Consider the following 24553-nt stretch of genomic DNA (forward strand, 5'->3'; position numbering starts at 1 on the left):
TATATGTGACGACACTGAAGAAACTTCAAGCTCGACTGAGTCGTGTTCGAGCACATCGGCACAAGCAGGATGTTTTGCTGTTACACGACAATGCACGGCCACATGTCAGTCAAAAAACCACGGAAGCGATCACAAAACTCGGAAGGACAACACTGAAACACCCGCCTCACAGTCCTGACCTGGCTGCATGTGACTATCATCTCTTTGGGAAACTGAACGACTCTCTTCGCGGAACAAAGTTTGAAGATGATGACTCCCTTGTGCTAGCTGCCAAACAGTGGCTCCAACAGGTTGCTCCAGAATTTTACCGTGCGGGTATAGAGGTGCTGGTTCCAAGATGGCGTAAGGCAGTTGAGAGGGATGGAAATTATCTGGAGAAATGAAAATATTGTTCCTAAAGGATGTATCTACACACTGTAAAACTTTCAAACATGTAGAATCTACTCTGTAGGAATCAGCATGGGTTTAGAAAAAGACGGTCGTGTGAAACCCAGCTCGCGCTATTCGTCCACGAGACTCAGAGGCGTTCGATACAGTTCCCCACTGTCGTTTAATGAACAAAGTAAGAGCATATGGACTATCAGACCAATTGTGTGATTGGATTGAGGAGTTCCTAGATAACAGGGCGCAGTATGTTATTCTCAATGGAGAGAAGTCTTCCGAAGTAAGAGTGATTTCAGGTGTGCCGCAGGGGAGTGTCATAGGACCGTTGCTATTCACAATATACATAAATGACCTGGTGGATGACATTGGAAGTTCACTGAGGCTTTTTGCAGACGATGCTGTGGTGTTTCGAGAGGTTGTAACAATGGAAAATTGTACTGAAATGCAGGAGGATCTGCAGCGAATTGACGCATGGTGCAGGGAATGGCAATTGAATCTCAATGTAGACAAGTGTAATGTGCTGCGAATACACAGAAAGATAGATCCTTTATCATTTAGCTAGAAAATAGCAGGACAGCAACTGGAAGCAGTTAATACCATAAATTATCTGGGAGTACGCATTAGTAGTGATTTAAAATGGAATGATCATATAATGTTGATCGTCGGTAAAGCAGATGCCAGACTGAGATTCATTGGAAGAATCCTAAGGAAATGCAATCCGAAAACAAAGGAAGTAGGGTACAGTACGCTTGTTCGCCCATTGCTTGAATACTGCTCAGCAGTGTGGGATCCGTACCAGATAGGGTTGATACAAGTCATAGAGAAGATCCAACGGAGAGCAGCGCGCTTCGTTACAGGATCATTTAGTAATCGCGAAAGCGTTACGGAGATGATAGATAAACTCCAGTGGAAGATTCTGCAGGAGAGACGCTCAGTAGCTCGGTACGGGCTTTTGTCAAAGTTTTGAGAACATACCTTCACCGAAGAGTCAAGCAGTATATCGCTCCCTCCTACGTATATCTCGCGAAGAGACCAAGAGGATAAAAACAGAGAGATTAGAGCCCACACAGAAGCATACCGACAATCCTTCTTTCCACGAACAATACGAGACTGGAGTAGAAGGGAGAACCGATAGAGGTACTCAAGGTACCCTCCGCTACACACCGTCAGGTGGCTTGCGGAGTATGGATGTAGATGTAGAATAAAATATGGATTTAAAAAAAAAAACAGTGTGCATTGCTTTTGGAGCGACCCTCGTATAATGGCTGTCACACTTACCTACCCCTGCCCTGTTTGTCCACAGGCAGACCACGTGCTGTCGAAGAGCACCACGCTGACCCTAGCCCAGCACGACAGCGACCCACACGTGCTGGCCAAGACGACGACGGTCACCACGGTGACGCAGCACGACAACGCGCCACTGCTCGTGGTGCACGCACCGGACGCTCCCGTGGTGCTCCTTCACCACCCAGCTGCATCCCAGTCCTCCACGTCGACCACGACTGTGCACAAGCCGCCAGTCACACACAACCTGCTCCGCGTGCCCCTCGGTGGCTTCGGAGTCGGAGTCACGTTCGGTGGTGCCGGGGCGGGACACGGCTTCTATGCAGCAGGGTGACACACTCGCTGCCTCTGACTCCATAAATAGTGTTCGAGATCACGATTTAATCTGTTTATGTAGAACATCCATCCAATAAACAGCAGATTCTCTGGGGTGATAAGTAACCACACATTTATTTGTTTAGGAAATTCGAACACAAAAACTATTTTGAGAGTAGTCTCATCAACGTTTTTCACGTCTGTTGTTGTTGTGGTCTTCAGTCCTGAGACTGGTTTGATGCAGCTCTCCATTCTACTCCATCCTGTGCAAGCTTCTTCATCTCCCAGTACTTACTGCAACCTACATCCTTCTGAATCTGCTTAGTGTATTCATCTCTTGGTCTCCCTCTACGATTTTTACCCTCCACGCTGCCTTCCAATACTGAATTGGTGATCCCTCGATGTCTCAGAACATGTCCTACCAACTGATCCCTTCTTGTAGTCAAGTTGTGCCACAAACTCCTCTTCTCCCCAATTCTATTCAATACCTCCTCATTAGTTATATGATCTACCCATCTAATCTTCAGCATTCTTCTGTAGCACCACATTCGAAAGCTTCTATTCTGTTCTTGTCTAAACTTTTTATCGTCCACGTTTCACTTCCATACATGGCTACACGCCATACAAATACTTTCAGAAACGACTTCCTGACACTTAAATCTATATTCGATGTTAACAAATTTTTCTTCTTCAGAAACGCTTTCCTTGCCATTGCCGGTCTACATTTTATATCCTCTCTACTTCGACCATCATCAGTTATTTTGCCCCCCCCCCCCCAATAGCAAAACTCCTTTACTACTTTAAGTGTCTCATTTCCTAATCTAATTCCCTCAGCATCACCCGACTTAATTCGACTACATTCCATTATCCTCGTTTTGCTTTTGTTGATGTTCATCTTATACCCTCCTTTCAAGACACCGTCCATTCCATTCTACTGCTCTTCCAAGTCCTTTGCTGTCTCTGACAGAATCACAATGTCATCGGCGAACCTCAAAGTTTTTATTTCTTCTCCATGGATTTTAATACCTACTCCGAACTTTTCTTTTGTTTCACATCTAACTACCGACATTTATAGAAATCTGGAGCGAAATTGTCGTCTCCTACATGCGAAATTCATATTGAAAGTGAGTGACAAGAAACTTGAAGGCCAAAACTAGTTGTGTGTAGTTAAACAAATTTTACATCTGGAACTGCTTTCTTACCTAATGTCTCAATAAAGCAGTTAGTCCTCTTACAGGAACTGCCATCAATTGCAATCTTTGCTGCATGCTATTAAGTCACAGAGCAAATATAAATGCACAAGCTCAGGAAGTTCAAACAACAAAGCACAAACACACCCTCTATAACTTTTCATAACTAGAGCTGATGAGAGCCCTACATAGATCAGAGCTGGTTAGCGCCTGAGGCATGGACTCACCCTACAGTTTATATACTTAACTGACACGTTGTAGGCAGCCCGTCACACATTTGTGAACAGTACCTTCACTAAGGCTGCAAAAATGTGACTCCGCTGCTGTATGTGCCACTTCAATGTGTTACCAGTCCTGCATTCGGAAATATGGTGAATGAGATGGAAATAGCTAACAAAAGTAGAAATTTCCTGGTGTAAAAGGTGGAAACTCAGTGAAAAACCGCATATGGAAAACTATGGACGTGAGTTTTTTTATGGTTTGCAGTACTGCTACAAGAAAACTACACATCTGATAACGCTTCAACTTGAAACATGTGTGAATGACAAATGTTTTCTTTGATGTTAATTCTTGTTATTTTCTTTAAAAAATATATAATTATGAATTTAATTAATGGTAAATTCAAATAAAACACAAATTCTCCAGTTAATTTCTCAGCTCATTTTTTTCTAACGAACCATGGTGTATTCAATTTGAAGAGACATTTTAGCTGAGGGAAACCAAGTTACGAGCGCTATCCAGAAAGCAAGTTCCGATCGGTCGTGAAATGGAAACCACTGTACAAATCCGATGAGCCTTTGCACAGATGTGTTGGGCAGTGTCTGTAGAACGCCTGTCGATCGCGTCACATCGCTCTTTTCAGTTCCGAGCGTACAGTGAGCACATAAATGTACCTAGAAAATAGTGTCTCCAGCCAAGTACGAGGGCCTGGTGAGAAATTTCGCCTGAAGCTATGCAGCCCACGTAACTCAACTGTCACGCTGTTCCTTCTTCATGACAATTCTCAGCTGCATTCTGCAGGGGCAATGAAGACGCTCCTGCAGTGTTCACAGTGGGAAGTGTTTGATCACCCACAACAAAAAAAGCAATTGACCCCCCCCCTCCCCCTGAGGTTCATCTCTGCTCGCATGAACCGCTGACTATGAAGACAACATTTTGGCACAGACGAGCTGTAGACCTGCGTAGAGAATTAGCGGGAAGCACTGGCGGCTGCCTTCTATGACAAGAGTATTGAAAACTGCTACAACGCCACGACAAATGTCTAAGTCGGAGTGGCGATTATTTAGATAATTAGCTGGGAGTTGTGGCTAGCTGTTGGAAATAAAACATTTTTGATTTTTACAGTAGTGCCAATTTCGCGGACGATCGGAACTTACTTTCTGGATAGCCCTCGTATTTCTGGAGCTTATCAGCTCCATAATCTTGTGTGTTTCTGTGGTTGAGGGCAGATTTTTTTGTAATAGAACAATTTGGTCCAGAGTCACCCTGAAGAGATTGCAGCCATGTGCCATCGGCTCCCTGCATGTGCACATATCAACCCTTCCCCCACAAGATGTGTTCAGCCATGATGCCTGCACAATTTCAAGGTGGAGTGTGCGCAGAGTAAGTTGGCTGCGCCTGTGCAGACGGTTTGTTACGAGAGGGGGTAACCATCGTGTCGGGGACTCCACTGTGAGCAGCCGCAGCATGGTAGTGGAGATGCAGTTTGACAGCTGAAGCCTGTACACAAATGTATAACTTGCGTAGATTTCAAATTTGCTCAGTACCAGCAGTAATTCTTTCACAGTCAATAATACTGAAAAACAGGGTCAACAGAAGCGTCCGGTCCACACGTCTGCTTTGGCCCTTGACTTAATGGCGGTGTGGTGTGTGACGTCACTACGGCGTGGAGGTTTGTAGATGTCATGTTGTATTTGATGATGCCCTCTGGTGGTGGCTGTGGACGTGCTGGATTTAATGCGTGGCATTCGGTTCATTGGGTATTGCTTGTCATTGTGGTAACGAAGTTCTGAGTTAGGTGGTTGGTGCAGCAACGTGGGTTGCAGAAGTATTTTCAACGAGTTATCAAGGTCTTTTTTGTTTGTTTGTGTTTGATGTTTTTGTTAGGTCTGATTAGTTTGTTGTGTGTGTGTGTGTGTGTGTGTGTGCGCGCGCGCGCGCGCGCGCGCGTGGTGTGGTAGTGCCAGAGGCTTTTGTTGGTAAGTATTATTTGTTTTGGTTTTATTCTATATACTTTGTACATCATAAGAATAAACCTGATACAAACAAACGCAAACACGATGACTGGTCAGCAGCCATAGCTCTCGTACACTGGTATTGTCCCACTCTTGGAAGTAGGTTCAACTTATATACAGGGTGAGTCACCTAACGTTACCGCTGGATATATTTCGTAAACCACATCAAATACTGACGAACCGATTCCACAGACCGACCGTGAGGAGAGGGGCTAGTGTAATTGTTTAATACAAACCATAAAAAAATGCACGGAAGTATGTTTTTTAACACAACCTACGTTTTTTTAAATGGAACCACGTTAGTTTTGTTAGCACATCTGAACATATAAACAAATACGTAATCTGTGCCGTTTGTTGCACTGTAAAATGTTAATTACATCCGGAGATATTGTAACCTAAAGTTGACGCTTGAAACCTCCGACGTTCAGTTGCGTGTTGTAACAAACACGGGCCACGGTCGGCGAGCAGCATCTGCAGGGACATGTTTACGATGACGAGCGTGTTTACGCTGTGTGGCTGTAGTGCACTGTTGTGGTTTGGTCTAGCTGTCGCAGTGTCCGCATGTAGCGCTTGCTGCTATTGTTATTCTGCATTCGTCTCCGCACGCAGACCAACTGTAGTACACCGTGTTACCAGACGCCTGTGATAGTGTAGTGTTGTAGGAACTGTGACCATGGTGTATTCGAACTCTGAAAAGGCGGAGATGATACTCATCTATGGCGAGTGTCGACGAAATGCAGCTGAAGCCTGCAGGGTGTATGCAGAACGGTACCCGGACAGAGAGTATCCAACGTGCCGCACATTGCAAAACATCTACCTCCAATTGTATGCAACAGGTATGGTCGTAGCACGCAAACGGGTCCGTAACAGGCCCGTCACAGGAGAAGCGGGAGCAGTTGGTGTGTTAGCTGCTGTTGCCATGAACCCACACATGAGTACACGCGACATTGCGAGAGCCGGTGGACTGAGTCAAAGTAGTGTCATGCGCATACTGCATCGTCACCGCTTTCACCCGTTTCATGTGTCGCTACATCAGCAATTACATGGTGATGACTTTAATCATCGAGTGCAATTCTGTCAATGGGCATTAACAGAGAATGCGTTACAGTTCTACCTGTTTACCGATGAAGCGGTCTTCACAAACTACGGGGCAGTGAATCTACGGAACATGCATTACTGGTCCGTGGACAATCCTCGCTGGCTCAGACAGGTAGAGCGACAGCGACCGTGGACTGTCAATGTATGGTGCGGAATCATTGGCGACCACCTCATTGGTCCTCACTTCATTGCAGGGGCCCAAACAGCTGCAACATACATCGCGTTTCTACAGAATGATCTGCCAACGTTGCTCGAAAATGTCCCACTGGAACCGCGTCGACGTATATGGTATCAGCATGATGGTGCACCTGCACATTCCGCAATTAACACCAGGCTGACCCTTGACAGGATGTTCGACGGGCGTTTCATAGGACGTGGAGAACACATAAATTGGCCAGCCCGTTCTCCTGATCCTACACCTCTGGACTTCTTTCTGTGGTGTACGTTAAAGGAGAATGTGTACCGTGATGTGCCTACAACCCCAGAGGATATGAAACAACGTATTGTGGCAGCCTGCGGCGACATTACACCAGATGTACTGCGGCGTGTACGACATTCATTACGCCAGAGATTGCAATTGTGTGCAGCAAATGATGGCCACCACATTGAACATCTATTGGCCTGACATGTCGGGACACACTCTATTCCACTCCGTAATTGAAAACGGAAACCACGTGTGTACGTGTACCTCACCCCTCATGGTAATGTACATGTGCGTCATTGAAAAAGACCAATAAAAAGGTGTTAGCATGTGGACGTAATGTGCTGTTCCAGTCTCTTCTGTACCTAAGGTCCATCACCGTTCCCTTTGGATCCCTACGTAATTCGGTGCTCTCCGATACACACGATCGAACAGCGGAGGAGTGGTACTCAAGCGTCAACTTTAGGTTACAATATCTCCGGATGTAATTAACATTTTACAATGCAACAAACGGCACTGATTACGTATTGGTTTGTATGTTCAGATGTGCTAACAAAACTAACGGGATTCCATTTAAAAAAACGTAGGTTTGTGTTAAAAAAACATACTTACGTGCATTTTTTTATGGTTTGTATTAACCAATTACACTACACTAGCCCCTCTCCTCTCGTTCGGTTTGTAGAATCGATTCGTCAGTATTTGATGTGCTTTACGAAATATATCCAGCGGTAATGTTAGGTGACTCATCCTGTATTGTATATCTTATTACTGTCATTGTACATGAAACTTTAAGACATTCTGATGTATTAACAGCCGTCAAAGTTTTTCTTAATCATACTTTAGCTACGTAATTTTAGTTTCAAAAATCTTGTACAGTCACAGTCTCGATAAACGCTACTAGTGCCCTGATTGTCTCGTTAGTATACATACTGTAGCCGCCCGGTTAGCCGTGCAATGTACGGTGTTCTGGAGTGGGAAGGAGCGCCTGGTCCCCCACACGAATATGCCCGGCGGACTTGTGTCATGGTACAGTGAGCCGGCCAGTCTGTGGAGGGTTTTTAGGCGGTTTTCCATCTGCCTCGGCGAATGCGGGCTGGTTCCCCTTATTCCGCCTCAGCTACACTATGTCGGAGATGGCTGCGCAAACAAGTTGTCTACGTACGCGTACACCACCATTACTCTACCACACAAAAATAGGAGTTACACTCGTCTTTGGTGAGACGTTCCCTGGGGGGGGGGGGGGGGGAGTAGGGTGCACTGAGTGCCGAACCGCACAATAACCCTGAAAGAGTGGTTCGGTGTGGGGCAGCGGAGGGGTGAAGTGGACTGCGGTAGTCGTTGTGGGGTCTTGGACCACTGCGGCTGCGGCGGGGACGGAGCCTCTCCGTCGTTTCTAGGCCCCTGGTCAGCATACAATACAATACAATGAATGCCACTGTTTCCTACTTCGTAGTGAAATACGCACGCAAAACACTGTTAACGGCGAGAAACTAGTTGTTCTTAATGGCTTTCACAAGCTTACAGAGGAAAAACAGTTCTGATGTTTTTCGAGGAATACTATGTAATAAACAGAAAGTCGTAGTCTGATGATATAGGGGGAGTAACCGCTAGTGTCGTAGAATGATAAGCACGTATGCTGTGGGGCGGCAGTTCGAATCGCCTTCTGCGCTAGAACTTTTTCTTCGATTTCAATATTTAAATCATTTAAACACCAATTTCCTCAAAATATATGTTAACTCGTACTTAACAATCATTTTTGAGGAAAAATCCACGTCTTCCATGTTTCTTATCACTTATCGCAAGCAAAATTCTAGTTTTCATTGCAAATATAAATTATTAAGTATCGATATTTTATAAAAAAAATGTTAAACATTGCTGAAGTTAAGAAAACATTACACAATCAAGCTTTTTTGGAGTAAAACGAAAAATCAAATACTTTTTATTTGAATATGCCAATTGTTTTGTAGGACAGATGTCCTATCACACGAGCCAGTGAGATACGTGTCATAGAAGCATGGAAAAAATAATTTCTACGGCGTCGAGCACACTGTATAAATGCTGCATTTTTACAGTTGTCACCGTACTACTGCTATCTGAACCCTACAGAACTGATCTGGAGCCAAGTTAAGGGATTCGTCGCGAGAAATAATAAGACATTTAGGCTGCCATCCGTACTACAACTGATGCACAATGCTTTGTGACACATAACTGCCGAACAATGGCGAGATGCAGACCAGCACGTCATAAAAAAGGAGGAGGAAATGTGGACTTTTTGGTGGCTCGGGATTCTGTTGCTGATCGCCTCGTTATCAACATAGCAGTACTGAAGTGTGTTCCTTGGAGTCCAGTATGGAAGGAGTTCAGAGATTACCAGACGCCTCCAGTGGCTGCACGGGAAATCAATAACGCGCTTCTACGCCACACACAGTTCATGTAGAAAAATTACCCTTGCTAAAGTCAGGAATTTCCATCACTGTTGTTTTTAATTACAATGTTGCGTTAGCTAAGATCGAAACCATGTTATGTTTTCTATACGGTTACTAAAGAAGAGTATCTCCTAAGCTTTGCAATGTGTTATTTCCTTCGGTTTAAAAATCAAATGACATTCGAAGCTGTATTGTTCTCTGCCTGTCTCTTTTTACATTTTTGCTGCAACTGTTTACATCACTACAGGTTAGCTGGATCACTTGCCTTGTCAGTACTGTCCAAGCTAAATGCGCCTGTAAAGTCGCTACCCCGTATCACTGCTGAGTCGACGTATGCATAACGCACAGGGTAAAATGTATCCTCATTATACACTCCTGGAAATGGAAAAAAGAACACATTGACACCGGTGTGTCAGACCCACCATACTTGCTCCGGACACTGCGAGAGGGCTGTACAAGCAATGATCACACGCACGGCACAGCGGACACACCAGGAACCGCGGTGTTGGCCGTCGAATGGCGCTAGCTGCGCAGCATTTGTGCACCGCCGCCGTCAGTGTCAGCCAGTTTGCCGTGGCATACGGAGCTCCATCGCAGTCTTTAACACTGGTAGCATGCCGCGACAGCGTGGACGTGAACCGTATGTGCAGTTGACGGACTTTGAGCGAGGGCGTATAGTGGGCATGCGGGAGGCCGGGTGGACGTACCGCCGAATTGCTCAACACGTGGGGCGTGAGGTCTCCACAGTACATCGATGTTGTCGCCAGTGGTCGGCGGAAGGTGCACGTGCCCGTCGACCTGGGACCGGACCGCAGCGACGCACGGATGCACGCCAAGACCGTAGGATCCTACGCAGTGCCGTAGGGGACCGCACCGCCACTTCCCAGCAAATTAGGGACACTGTTGCTCCTGGGGTATCGGCGAGGACCATTCGCAACCGTCTCCATAAAGCTGGGCTACGGTCCCGCACACCGTTAGGCCGTCTTCCGCTCACGCCCCAACATCGTGCAGCCCGCCTCCAGTGGTGTCGCGACAGGCGTGAATGGAGGGACGAATGGAGACGTGTCGTCTTCAGCGATGAGAGTCGCTTCTGCCTTGGTGCCAATGATGGTCGTATGCGTGTTTGGCGCCGTGCAGGTGAGCGCTACAATCAGGACTGCATACGACCGAGGCACACAGGGCCAACACCCGGCATCATGGTGTGGGGAGCGATCTCCTACACTGGCCGTACACCACTGGTGATCGTCGAGGGGACACTGAATAGTGCACGGTACATCCAAACCGTCATCGAACCCATCGTTCTACCATTCCTAGACCGGCAAGGGAACTTGCTGTTCCAACAGGACAATGCACGTCCGCATGTATCCCGTGCCACCCAACGTGCTCTAGAAGGTGTAAGTCAACTACCCTGGCCAGCAAGATCTCCGGATCTGTCCCCCATTGAGCATGTTTGGGACTGGATGAAGTGTCGTCTCACGCGGTCTGCACGTCCAGCACGAACGCTGGTCCAACTGAGGCGCCAGGTGGAAATGGCATGGCAAGCCGTTCCACAGGACTACATCCAGCATCTCTACGATCGTCTCCATGGGAGAATAGCAGCCTGCATTGCTGCGAAAGGTGGATATACACTGTACTAGTGCCGACATTGTGCATGCTCTGTTGCCTGTGTCTATGTGCCTGTGGTTCTGTCAGTGTGATCATGTGATGTATCTGACCCCAGGAATGTGTCAATAAAGTTTCCCCTTCCTGGGACAATGAATTCACGGTGTTCTTATTTCAATTTCCAGGAGTGTAGTATTTGACTGTACTCGGGACAGCTTGGCTTCCACTTCATGCGCTGCGAAATCCAAAGAGGTTTCAACAAATGTGGAAGAATACATAGTGCAATGTTTACATGAGATTTATTCTTATGATGAATAGAGTATAGTAATTGTGATGTTTTGCATGTTGTGTCTTTATGGTAGGTCAGTTGTGTTTTAATCGACGTAGTGAATTATGGGGTATTTAGGTTTCTGAGTTGGGATTTTGGTTCCATGTTTCGGAGCTGCAGGGGTTGGTTTTTTGGTATTTGGTATAGCTGCGGTTGAACAATTAAGTCAAGGGAGATATCCGATTCCTGTGGTTTTGTTGTAGTAGCGGAATACTCTAATGGCGGATGGCCTGCAATGAAGCGGACACAGTCGTCTTTTGCTGGGGCCCAAGTGACCCCAGCAGTCTCTAACAAAGGGAGGGTAAAATAAAATGCTGTGATGTATGACCCCAAGTTGTTCCTCTCCCTAGCAACAGCATGGGAGGAACGTAGGGCTACAGAAAGAAAGAGCCATATTCGCCTCATTATTTAGTGTGCAGCAGAACCAATGGGAACTCCTTTCTGGATATGAAGCCTCTTTTTTTCTTGAGCACCTAGAGGATAAGTTTGGGGAAGTGACAGCGCTGTCCAAAATGCGCAATGGGTCACTTCTGATTCAGACAGCATCCCAGTCCAGTCCCGATCGTTACTCGCCTGTGACAAGCTGCGTGGTATTCCTGTTTTGGTCATTCCCCATAAAAGTTTCAACATGGTCCAGGGAATTATTTTTCATCACGACCTACTGTTGCAGTACGACGACGAGCTACTTGCCAATTTACAACGATGGGGCGTTCACTTCGGCTGGTGCACCTATAGGGGGCCTAAGGACAATTGGGTTGTCACCGGTGCCTTCATCTTGGCCTCTGAGGTGATTCGTTACCTGACGATGTGACGTCAAACCTTACACCTCTCCCCCAATTCGGTGCTTTAAATACTGCAAATTTGGGCACTTGTCCTTCCAGTGCAGTTCCAACACCACATGTAGAGACTGGAGACGTTCGCTGCATCCGAATACTCCATGTGCGCCTCCTCCCATCAGTGTCAACTGTGGAGGGCACCACTCCCCTTGCGGAAAATTATGGAGTACAAGACCCTGGACAGGCTGTCTTATTGTGAGGCTAAACTAAACACTGGTCGAATGCTATCTTCTTATACTGCCACTATGATGGCTTCACTCACAATGACTCCATTATACCCCTTGTCTAAGCTACTCCAGTAGGCCTTCAGGGTCGCCCATTGTAACGTTGTTACTTTAATTTCCTATGAAAGCGGTGCTGATAGACAATAAAAGCGGGTTAAAAGCTGTGAGCTGTCTGGGGAAGTTAACCTTGCATTATTGAGCAACTGTTTCACCAGGTATCCAGTCTAGCTTACCAAATTCCCAACCAGACTAACATTAACTATAATCTTTTAATAGTCATACGACAACCGGTGATATATATATAAAAAAGAGAATTTAAATAACAAGAAATAAATCAGTTTATATTTCGAAATTTATTTTAACATTGATCATTGAAATTTCAGCATATTAAACGTGAGTCATAACTAAGCTGGTGCCTTATTTAGGATTGTGAAAATGTGAGTTTGTGATCTTACGGAACACATCAAATAAGGCGCCGAGATTGGGAGACTGCATTCATAAAATAACACACGAAGAACGTTGAAACATATGCAAGAGGAAATTAACCACAACCAACCGATTCAATTTTCACCCAAAGAAGTTACGTTCGTAGCGCAATTCTGTCCGTCATGTAATTACCACACACTGGTATACTAAATTCATACTAACTCTCTGTGAAATCTTCCCGAAAAGAATAGCTGAGGGCTACTTTGATGATTATACCACTTGGTTTACACAAAGAGTGTAACTCCACAATAATTTTGATAATTAAAATAAATTAGATCGAAAAGCAATTTACAAAAGAAAAACCTCGAACTGGTTACTAACGTCTTACTATTAACCTGATGGGTCAAACAATTGTATAAGCACGTGGTACTGGTCTCGCAAAGTACACCCCACGTGGGTTGAACATAAAGAAAAGTTGCTGTATTGGAAAATATTGTCAAGACGAGACGTTATAATCTCACGCACATTCGCATTTAAGATTGATGACCTTAGTTAGAGTTACTGATCAACACGTGGTCCCACTTTACTCACAAAGTAGTGGCAAAGCAACTACCGGAAGATATTCTGAACTTCACACGCAAATTACACTGCGTTGCAATTTAAGATAACATTAGATATTTTAGAGATAAACCTGAAATAAAGGTGATTAAATTTTCAGTTAGGCTGAACTTAAGAAATCCATTGTCCTGCGGACTTAGCAGACACGCGCTTAGCCGGAGATCTTACCACTTCAGACGCTCGCCGCGGACCGACTGACCTGCGCTCCTACCGAGCGTGCTTCCCAAATACAAACGGAAGTGACCAGAGAGGCAGCTTCCTATACCAACATGACAAGGGACAGACAGGACCATACTAAGCATAGAAACCTCTCTGCTTTTAGAAAGCGTAGCTACCTGTTCCGACGTTGGTCCTACTGTTCTCTAGCAGACAGGCTTGTCTGCCACCATTCAGCATGCAACTACAAATACATTTGCTCATTCATCCTCTCACACAGAAGGGAAGGGGGATGACAGTATCTTATTATACAGTATATAAAATAAAGCGGATGTAGGTTCCGTATGAGACTGTGTGACATGAATTACATATAAGAATTACATATAAACTGTGCTTTAAAGTGTAGTAGTGTGACAGATCGTTCTTGTTTATGTGTAAAAGTAACACGTTCCACTGCTCAGTCTCCTCCCAGACAGTCAGAAACGCCACAGTAAATTTAGAAGAGGAATTTATGCCGTAAATGACAACAGATTTAAGAAATTAACATGAAAGGAATCCAACAGAGATCTTTCACCATCTTCATCCCCCCACATGCTAGTTGGGGCCACATCTTCTTCTATTGCTTTGGATGCTTGTTGGGAGCATCGCCCCCCCCCCCCCCCCAAATACCAGGGACATTGGTTCTCTCCCCCCGGCTGGAGAAGTAACAGCCTCCTATGGCTTGTCCTATGTGGAAAGGTTCCGTTTGGACTCTACCTTCCACAGTCCGCCCCTTGTGGTCAAGTGGACACCTGCTAGTGGCTGAAAGAGCCCCTAGCTACTGGTCAAAGGGCTTCACGGTCTTCCTCTGTCCCTGAAGCTACTTCCAAGAAGACCTCCTAGCAAGCCCCTGAAGAGTGGCGAAAAGGCAGACAAACAAGAAGTCTGTTAGGAGACTCCAGTGGCCCCCGCACCACCGCTTCCTAACAGTTCTGTGTCCGAGGATGAGGTGGAGATTCTGGTATCCCCTGAGGACCTAGATCTCGCTGGTAGTACTGGCTGCATACCAGTGGCAGCAGGTGGCACTGAGGTGCAATTTGCCTCCTCGGTCTCTTATTCCTTCCCCGACCACAGAAAGTTTCATCCTCCAGTGGAACTATGGTGGTTTTTTCTCCCACCTGGCTGAGTTACAACAAGTCTTAAGCGTTACACCTGCTTTTTGCATTGCCCTTCAGGAAATCTGGTGTCCCACAATGTTGACCACCACCATTTGTGGCTGTTGGGGGTACTACAGAAACCGCACTGACTGTGACAGACTGTCAGCTGGAGTTTGTCCCTATGTCCTTAACTCTGTCTGTAGCGAACCTGTGCCCCTTCAAACACCTATAGAAGCTGTGGCTGCAGGGTGAGAACAACAGGAAATTATCATATGTAACATCTACCTCCCTCCAGATGGTGAAGCGCCACCCCATGTATCGCTGCACTAATTTCCCAAATTCGGCCATTGATCTCTCGATTTGCATTCCTGGCCGTCTCCAATCCATTCACTGGAGAGCTCATGACAACCTGTGTGGTAGTGACCACTTTCCACTCTTCCTGTCCCTACCCCAGTCCAAACTACCTCTTCCCAAGGCTGAATCGGACACTTTCAGCTTCACTTCCACCTTTCCCTCAAGAACCTCATTGCCTCCAAACGTTTCCATGCCCAGGTCTACTCATCAAATGATGTAAGCAGGAGTGTTGGGAATGCTATGTCTCCATGAACCTCTCCTTTCCAGGTTTGGACCAAACTCCAATGACTTTACTGCTATCAGAATGCTGCAGGTGAACCTGAAATTTCTGCACATAGAGTTGTATCTGAGAATCCAAACGTAATCACAGAGCATCTTGCTGAGCGTTATGCTCGCACCTCAGCATCTGAGGATTACCGCCCCATCTTTCATCTCCTCAAACAGCGGGTGGAACGACAACACCTATATCCTGCTCCATGGCACCCTGAGCGATATAATGCTCCCTTCAGTGAATGGGAATTTCTCAGAGCCGTTGCAGACTGTCCTGACACAACCCCTGGCCCAGACCACACACATTCCCAAATGCTTAAACATTTGTCAGCAGATTACCGTCACCTCGTTGCCATCTTCAACTGCATTTGGAGCAAAGGCGAATTCCCGTCGCAATGGCGAGAAAGTATCATCGTTCCAGTGATAATGCCTGGTAAGAACCCGCTAGATGTGGTTGGCTATCATCCTATCAGCCTCACCAACATTCTGTGCAACCTACTCGAACACATGGTGAGCTGGAGGATGTGTTGGCTTCTAGAGTCTTGCGGCCTTTTGGCTCCATTCCAGGGCGGTTTTCGCCAAGAGCGATCCACCATCGACAATTTGGTCCTCCTGGAGTCTGCTATTCGATCGGCCTTTTCCCGGCGACAACCCCTTGTTGTTGTCTTTTTTTACCTGATGAAGGCCTACGATATCACTTGGCGATACCATATCCTCGCTACTCTGCATGAGTAGGGAGTCTGGGGTCTGCTCCCAGTTTTTGTATGGAACTTCTTGTCACTCCACACTTTCAGAGTTCGTGTCAGTGCTTCCCACAGTGCAACCCATATTCAAAAGACTGGGGTGTACAGAACTCTGCCGGCCGGTGTGGCCGTGCGGTCTAGGCGCTTCAGTCTGGAACCGCGTGACCGCTCCGGTCGCAGGTTCGAATCCTGCCTCGGGCATGGATGTGTGTGATGTCCTTAGGTTAGTTAGGTTTAATTAGTTCTAGGCGACTGATGACCTCAGAAGTTAAGTCGCATAGTGCTCAGAGCCATTTGAACCAGTTTTTTGAACAGAACTCTGTCCTGAGTGTCCCACTCTTTTTAGTTGCTGTCAATGGTATCACAGTAGCAGTAGGGTCCTTACTGTCTCCCCTCCTATACGCTGTATTTCCTTCTGATCCTCTCATATTTTTGTGGCTACAGGGAGCCAAATGGAAGGCGCTGTCGCGGGCCCTCATTCATGGCTTTCAGTTTTCTGCCATCAAGGCTTGTGTCATGCACTTCTCTCATTGTCGTACTGTCCACTCCCATCCACAACTGTACTTCGATGACCAACTACTTGATGTAGTGTACAGTTACTGCTTTTTGGATCTCGTCTTCGACACCTGCTTAACTTCGGTTCCCCATCTATGTCAGCCTAAGGACAAGTGCTGGTGGCATCTTAATATTATTTGATACCTGAGCCCCACTGACTTGGGTGCTGATCGTCCTACAGAGCTACAGCTGTAAAAAGCCCTTGTACAGTTCCTTATTGACTATGAGACTCTGGTGTAAGGTTCAGCATCGCCCTCTGCACTACGTCTGCTGGACCCTATCCACAACTGTGGAGTTTGGCCTGTGGCGGTAGCTTTCCGAACGAGCCCAGTGAACAGCCTCCTCGTGGAAGCTTGCGTCCCTCCATTGTGGATCCAGCAGCAACTACTGCTTGCAAATTATATGTCAAACATTCGTACTTGACCTCACCACCTAAATTAACTTTTAACCTTCCCAGTATCCCGTTAATTTTACATTAATTTTACCTATATTGTTGGGTAACAATGCCTCAATGGCTGATTTAGTTTTACGCCTTCTTCGTGGGGGGGGGGGGGGGGGAGGTTATCATACAATCTAAGGGTAGGCGTCTGGCCTTCTCTCCCAGGCCTCCATCCTTCCACCATTTTACCTCTTCGTCACACCTCCTTTGCATTTTGCTTGCCTTAGTGTTCGTCTTTTCCCTATGAGTGTTCATCTCGCCTTGTCTTTTAGGCTTGACAATTTAGTGTGTTGCAGAATGGCTGGCTCATCCTTTTTATTCTTATCATCAGCCAGTTCAGGCCATCTGTTATTTTAATATCTTCCTCTACTTTTACTTTTCGTGTATAGTTTTCCTTTTTGGTTCGCTTCTTTCGTTGTCTGTTTCAGTGTGGTTACCCGTTAATTTTACGCCTTTTGCTCCCCCCAACACCTTTTGAGAATTGTTTCACCTTGAGACTTGTTTGTATGAGGAAAAAGGGACAGATTACCCTGTAGTTTGGTCCCTTTATACCCCAAAATAACCAACCATATGTGCTCACGTGGAGACACATCTGGTGACTGAGCAGACCAAGGCAACATGTCAGTGGTCTGTAGAGCATGTAGGACTACAACAGCGTTATGTGGGAGAGCGTTGTTCTGTTGGAAAACACCACGTGGAATGCTGTTCATGAATGGGAGCATAACAGCTCGAATCATCAGGCCTACAGATTTGCAATCAGGGTGCATGGGATAACCACGACAGAGTTCCTGCTGTCAAACGAAATCACACCCCACAGTGTAACTCCAAGTGTGGGGGAAAGCGTGTCTAGAATGCTGATACGTTGGCTGCTGGCCCTCAACTGGCCACCATCACTGGCACCGAGGCAGTACCGACGTTCATCAGAAAAAACAACACATCTCTACCCCGCCCTCCAGTGAGCCCTCGCTTGACACCAGTGTAGTCGAAAATGGGGGTGGTTTGGCGTCATTGGAGTACACGCTACAGGACATCTGGCTTACAGCTGTCCTTCAGATAATCGACTGGTGACAGTTCGTTTTATCACAGAGGTACCGACTGCTGCTCAAATTACGGCTACAGATGCATTACCATGTGCTAGAGCCCTACGCCAAACACGATGGTCTTCCCTCTCAGTAGTGCCACGTGCGCTCCTGGAGCCTGGTATTCTTGCTACCGTACATTCTCGAGACCACCACTATCAGCAGTTATGCGCAGCGGCTACAGTCCTGTCACGTCTTTCTGCAATATCACGGAAGAAACATCCAGCTCTATTACGCAACCTCGTTCAAACTCAGAGGCCTGTTGATAATGGAATCTTTGTCGACTTAAGGGCATTGTTGACCAACTTTGCCTCACAACGTCCAGTCTCAAAAGGTAACCAACGCTGAAGACTTTTACAGTGTGTATTTGAAGCAGACCTGATCAGTAATCTCACAGTGGCGCTGCTAGCGCCATTCTTATGTGTTTGGCGCGAAATTTACACAGAGTACGCGAAGGAACTTGTCCCCCTTCTTGCAGAGGTGTACCGTAGGTCTCTAGAAGAGCGTAGCGTTCCAAAATATTGGAAAAGGGCACAGGTCATCCCCATTTCCAAGAAGGGACGTCGAACATATGTGCAGAACTGTAGACCTATATCTCTAACGTCGATCAGTTGCAGAATTTTGGAACACGTACTATGTTCGAGTATAATGACTTTTCTGGAGACTATAAATCTACTCTGTAGGAATCAGCATTGGTTTCGAAAAAGACGATCGTGTGAAACCCAGCTCGCGCTATTCGTCCACGAGACTCAGAGGGCCATAGACACGGGTTCCCAGGTAGATGCCGTGTTTCTTGACTTCCACAAGGCGTTTGATACAGTTCCCCGCAGTCGTGTAATAAACAAAGTAAGAGTATATGGACTATCAGACCAGTTGTGTGATTGGATTGAAGAGTTCCTAGATAACAGAACGCAGCATGTCATTCTCAATGGAGAGAAGTTTTCCGAAGTAAGAGAGATTTCAGGTGTGCCACAGGGGAATGTGTCATAGGACTGTTGCTATTCACAATATACATAAATGACCTTGTGGATAAGTTCGGAAGTTCACTGAGGCTTTTTGCGGATGATACTGTAGTATATCGAGAGGTTGTAACAATGAAAAATTGTACTGAAATGCAGGTGGATCTGCAACGAACTGACGCATGGTGCAGGGAATGGCAACTGAATCTCAATGTAGACAAGTGTAATGTGCTGCGAATACATAGAAAGAAAGATCCCTTATCATTTAGCTACAATATAGCAGGTCAGCAACAGGAAGCAGTTAATTCCATAAATTAACTGGGAGTACGCATAAGGAGTGATTTAAAATGGAATGACTGTATAAAATTAATCGTCAGTAAAGCAGATGCCAGACTGAGATTCATTGGAAGAAACCGAAGGAAATGCTATCCGAAAACAAAGGAATTAGGTTACAGCACACATGTTCGCCCACTGCTTGAATACTGCTCACCGGTGTGGGATCCGTACCAGATTGGGTTGATAGAAGAGAAGATCCAACGGAGAGCAGCGCACTTCGTTACAGGATCATTTAGTAATCGCGAAAGCGTTACGAAGACTCTGCAGGAGAGACGCTCAGTAGCTCGGTACGGGCTTTTGTTGAAGTTTCGAGAACATACCTTCACCGAGGAGTCAAGCAGTATATTGCTCCCTCCTACGTATATCTCGCGATGAGGATAAAATCAGAGAGATTAGAGCCCACACAGAGGCATACCGACAATCCTTCTTTCTACAAACAATACGAGACTGGAATAGAAGGAAGAACCGATAGAGGTACTCAAGGTACCCCCCGCCACACACTGTCAGGTGGCTTGCGGAGTATGGATGTAGATGTAGATGTAGAACGTAAGTCAACATGAACCGCTTCTCCTTCCGTTGCCCATTTCATTTAATTGTTCGACCTCCTAGACTGGCCTAAACCTGCTAAATTCCGACGCTAAGCGCGTCCTTTTTATTCCACATATTGAAATATATCCTCTTTATTGTACTTAATTCCCAGTTTTGTCGTTGAACGGGAGCCCTGGATGCCCACTCTCAAATCCTGACCGCTCCACCTGCTGCACACTGCCGCCACGAGGCATACTTAACAACCTCCTTCCCCCTTCCCTGCCATTTTATACATTAACATTGGTGTCAGAAGTTTCTCTCCCCATCCCCAAACACATACTCTTTTACATTTGGTCTCAGGTGTGGGATGTAACAATCATATCCTCCCTTCCGGGCACAAACTCTTCTTTCACAGTGTCAAATCAAACAGCCCACCTATGAACTGTTTCAGTGTCTTCCTTCAGTCTGACCTGGTGCGGATTCCACACACTTGAGCAGCACTCAAGAATGGGTCGCACAAGTGTCCTACATTCGGTCTCCTTTACAGATGGACCACACTTTCCCAAAATTCTACCAATAAACTGAAGTCGACCATCGTCTCCCCTACCACAACCCTCGCTTTCTCGTTCCATTTCATATCGCTTTGCTACGCCAAAATATTTAACCGACTTGGCTGTGCCAGACAGGGCACTACTAAGGTTGTATCCGGACATTACTGGTTTTTTCCATACTCATCCGCATTAACTTAGATTTTTCCACGTTTAGAGCCAGCTGCCAATAATACACTAACTAGTAAATTTGTCTAACTAATCTTGTAAATTCCTACAATCACTGAATGATGACAGTTTCCCATACGCCTCAGCATCATCGAAAAACCACCGGGCACTGCTGCCCGCCCTGTCCGAGAGATCATTTATGTACACAGAGAATAATGTGTGTTCTGTCACACTTCCATGGGGCACTCCTGACAATATTCTTGTCTCTGATGAACAGTCTCCGTCGACGACAACAAACTTAGTTCTGTTACTTAAGGAGAGGTTTACTACCTTTTGGTTCCAAAAATCGATTTTTTTAAAATTGCATTTTTGGATCCATAAAAGTGTTTAGAATCCACCCCTCAAACGGTTTTTCCGAATCCGGAACGGGAATGTTTGTTATTGGCGGTTGAACAAAAGAATGCACCTGCCTGAAATCGGACTTTCTCACGCACAAGTTTTTTTTTCTTTCGGATGACGATCTATTGTACAGGTGTTTGGGAGGAAACACATAAAATTCAAATGAAAGTTTGAACACGTGTGTTTGGAAGTTAGCCACCAAGCATTTGCATTCTGGTGCTAAGACTGCTTCAACAAAGGGTATTCAGCAATTCTGAAGACAACGACAACGATGGACGTTACCCTGGGACTCTACTCGACGCAGTTCGCCAAGCATTCGGACGACCACCGGCTTCAAGCGACCGAAAACCGCCTGTCACCGGCCGTACGAGCGGCTCTGCAGCAGCGCAGGATGGCCGAGATCGAGCAGACCGCCCTTTATGAGGAAGAGGAAGGACTACTTTATGGGCCCGGATTAGCAGATTGAATGTAATTTGCATAATATTGCATTTATATGTAGTCGAAACTTGAAACGCGTTTTTCTCGAAATTACTTTTTTTTTTAATCGCGCGGTATGGTAACTTCAAATCCACTGAACCGATTGGCATGATTCTTTGGTTCCGAGGAAGCTAACTAAATTGTCTAGGAGTTGTACCACTTTTATTCCGATCCATCTACCATAAATATTTTTATTTGGTCGACGAAGTCGAAAAATCGATGAAAAAACTCTATTTTTTTCTGATGGCCGCCATTCTGTTTCCTAAGGTCCAAATAACGTAAGCGACGTACAACTCCTAAAGGATCTTATATACTTCGCTAACGTCAACTCAAGTTTGATTTCAGACGAGCCGGCTGACCTGTGACATACCACGCGTAAAGGTCTACATCGATATTTTGTTTCGTTCCGACTGAACCTCCGCCTTTGATCTTCGACATTTCCGGCCGAAAAAATTCCAGTTTGTAGAGGAAATATCAATGAACATTTTGACTAAATTTGACATTGATATCTATACCACATCCCGAGAAAAAAATTCTCAAAAGAACATGCTTTTTTCGAGCCGAAGATAGTAAAACTCCCCTTAAGAAGCCTTTGGGCCACTCACGTATCTGGAAACCTACTCTGAATGCTCATACCTGAAGTGTGCACCGTGTCAAATGCTTTACTGAAATCTAAGAATATGGATCCTCTTTGTATTATACCCCTTATTTGTGTTGCATTGAAACATTACTACGGCCTGCTTTCTGCCAACATCTTTCATGTTCTTTTTCCTTCTAACATGCAGTTTATTTCTACATGTTTATGCATTGTAACTACGTTTCCAGATTAACCTGAAAATATGTTTTCGATTCTAAAGAGAAATAACTTATCAAAACTAAGTTTCTAAAAGCGGTAAATAAAGTGTGAATGGAAAACAGTGTTTGATCACGAGTTATTCATCGCACATATTATAGGCCAATATAACACTTACACAAACTACTTTTACAAGTGTCTATCAGCGATACTTGGAATTTTGCCTCTTGGAGATAGGTTTTGGTTAGCCCTTGGTTGGTTGGTTTTGGGGAAGGAGACCAGACAGCGAGGTCATCGGTCTCATTGGATTAGGGAAGGACAGGGAAGGAAGTCGGCCGTGCCCTTTGAAAGGAACCATCCCGGCATTTGCCTGGAGCGATTTAGGGAAATCACGGAAAACCTAAATCAGGATGGCCGGACGCGGGATTGAACCGTCGTCCTCCCGAATGCGAGTCCAGTGTTTAACCACTGCGCCACCTCGCTCGGTTGGTTAGCCCTTAAGTCTCCTTGAAAATCTAAATTTCCACCTTCCCTTCCTTACACGGTACAGGAAGGTCATGGACATGTATACTGAGGTGAGAAAAGTCGTGGGGTACTCCTAACATCGTGTCGCACCTCTTTTCTCCTGGTGTAGTGCAGCGACTCACTGTGGCACGGACTCAACAAGTCATTAGAATTCCCCTACAGAAATATTGATCCATGCTGCCTCTACAGTCGTCCATAACTCGGAAGTGTTGCATGTACCGTGTTTTGTGCATGAACTGACCTCTTGATTATATTCCATAAATGTTCGGTGGGAGCCATGTCAGGCGGTCTGGATGACCAGTTCATCCGTTCGAACTTTCCACAATGTTCTTCAAACCAATCGTCAACAATTGTGCTCCGGTGACATGGCGCAGTATCATCCATAAAAAATTTCATCGTTGTTTGGGAACGTGAAGTCTGTGAATGGCTGCAGATGGTGCCCAGATAGCCGAAAATAACCATTTCCAGTCAATGATCGATTCAGTTGGACCAGCCTACTCCACGTAAACACAACCCGCACCATTACGGAGCAACACCAGCTTGCACAGTGCCTTGTTGACAATTTGAGTCCGTGGCTTTGTGGGGTCTGTGCCACAGTCTAAACCTGCCATCAACTCTAACCAACTGAAATCGGGACTCATTTGACAGGATCACTGTTTTCCAGTCGTCTAGGTCCAATCTATATGATGAATAGCTCAGGAGAGGCGTTGCAGGTGATGTACTGTTAACGAAGACACTCGCATCGGTCGTCTGCTGCCTTAGCCCATTAACGCCAAATTTCGCCGCATTGCCCTAACGGACAGGTTCATATGGCCCACACTGATTTCTGCTATCGTTTCATTCATTGTTACTTGTCTGTTAGCACTGGTAACTCTACGCAAACGCCGCTGCTCTCGCTCGTTAAGCGAAGGTCCTCAGTCACTGCGTTGTCCGTGGAGAGAGTTAAAGCCTGAAATGTGGTATTCTTGATACACTCTTGACACTGTTGATATTGGAAAATTGAATTCCGTAACGATTTCGCAAATGGAACGTCCCATGCGTCTAGCTCCGACTGCCATTCCGGGTTTAAGGCCTGTTAATTCCTGTCTTGCGGTCATAATCACGTTGGATACCTTTACGCATGACTCACGTGAGTACAAATGACAGCTCTGCGTATACACTGTCATTTTGTACCTTGTGCATGGGACAATACCGCCATTTGTATACGTGCACATCATTATCCCATCATTATCCCATGACTTTTGTCAGCTCAGAGTAACTGTAATAACAGTGGATACAAAGTTGTATGCTCTGCTGTTACACTTGTAACTTCTACTGAAATGAGAACATCGCTAGTTGCTGTCAGCTGATGTACACACGCCATGTGTCAAAGAGTTCGCACACCTTCCACCAGGGGACCTGTGTTCACGTTGGTTCAGCGCTCCTCGATTAATATGAATTTCTATGACTGCTGTTCTTTGAGACCTATTCTTTCTAGTTTCTTAGGATAGTTTGCATACTGCTGTTAACTTCCCAGTCGCTAAAAAGTACTAATTTCCATTCGAGATTAACTGTGTTCCTTCTTGTGCATTAAATGAAGTTCCTGTGACTTCGTAATTTATGTTTTGTATTGTGGCCAAATTTCGAGAACACGCACGAGTATTTGTCTAGTCTCCAGTGCTTGGTGCAGTTGCCCCCTCCGACATAACACTCCAATCACAGC

The 24553-nt window shown here is 45.8% G+C and overlaps 1 protein-coding gene across 1 annotated transcript in view; it reads left to right on the forward strand.

Moving 5' to 3' along the window:
- LOC126210442 (uncharacterized) overlaps nt 1-3809 on the forward strand; it is a 128015-nt gene extending 124206 nt beyond the window's left edge. Inside the window, exon 4 of the mRNA XM_049939674.1 lies at nt 1688-3809. Coding sequence (XP_049795631.1) covers nt 1688-2002 — 315 coding nt within the window. The 3' untranslated portion in view covers nt 2003-3809. The remainder of the gene's footprint in view (nt 1-1687) is intronic.
- Nucleotides 3810-24553: the final 20744 nt, after the last annotated feature.

This window comes from Schistocerca nitens, chromosome 10 (genome assembly GCF_023898315.1).
Source record: "Schistocerca nitens isolate TAMUIC-IGC-003100 chromosome 10, iqSchNite1.1, whole genome shotgun sequence".
Classification (NCBI taxonomy): Eukaryota; Metazoa; Arthropoda; class Insecta; order Orthoptera; family Acrididae; genus Schistocerca; species Schistocerca nitens.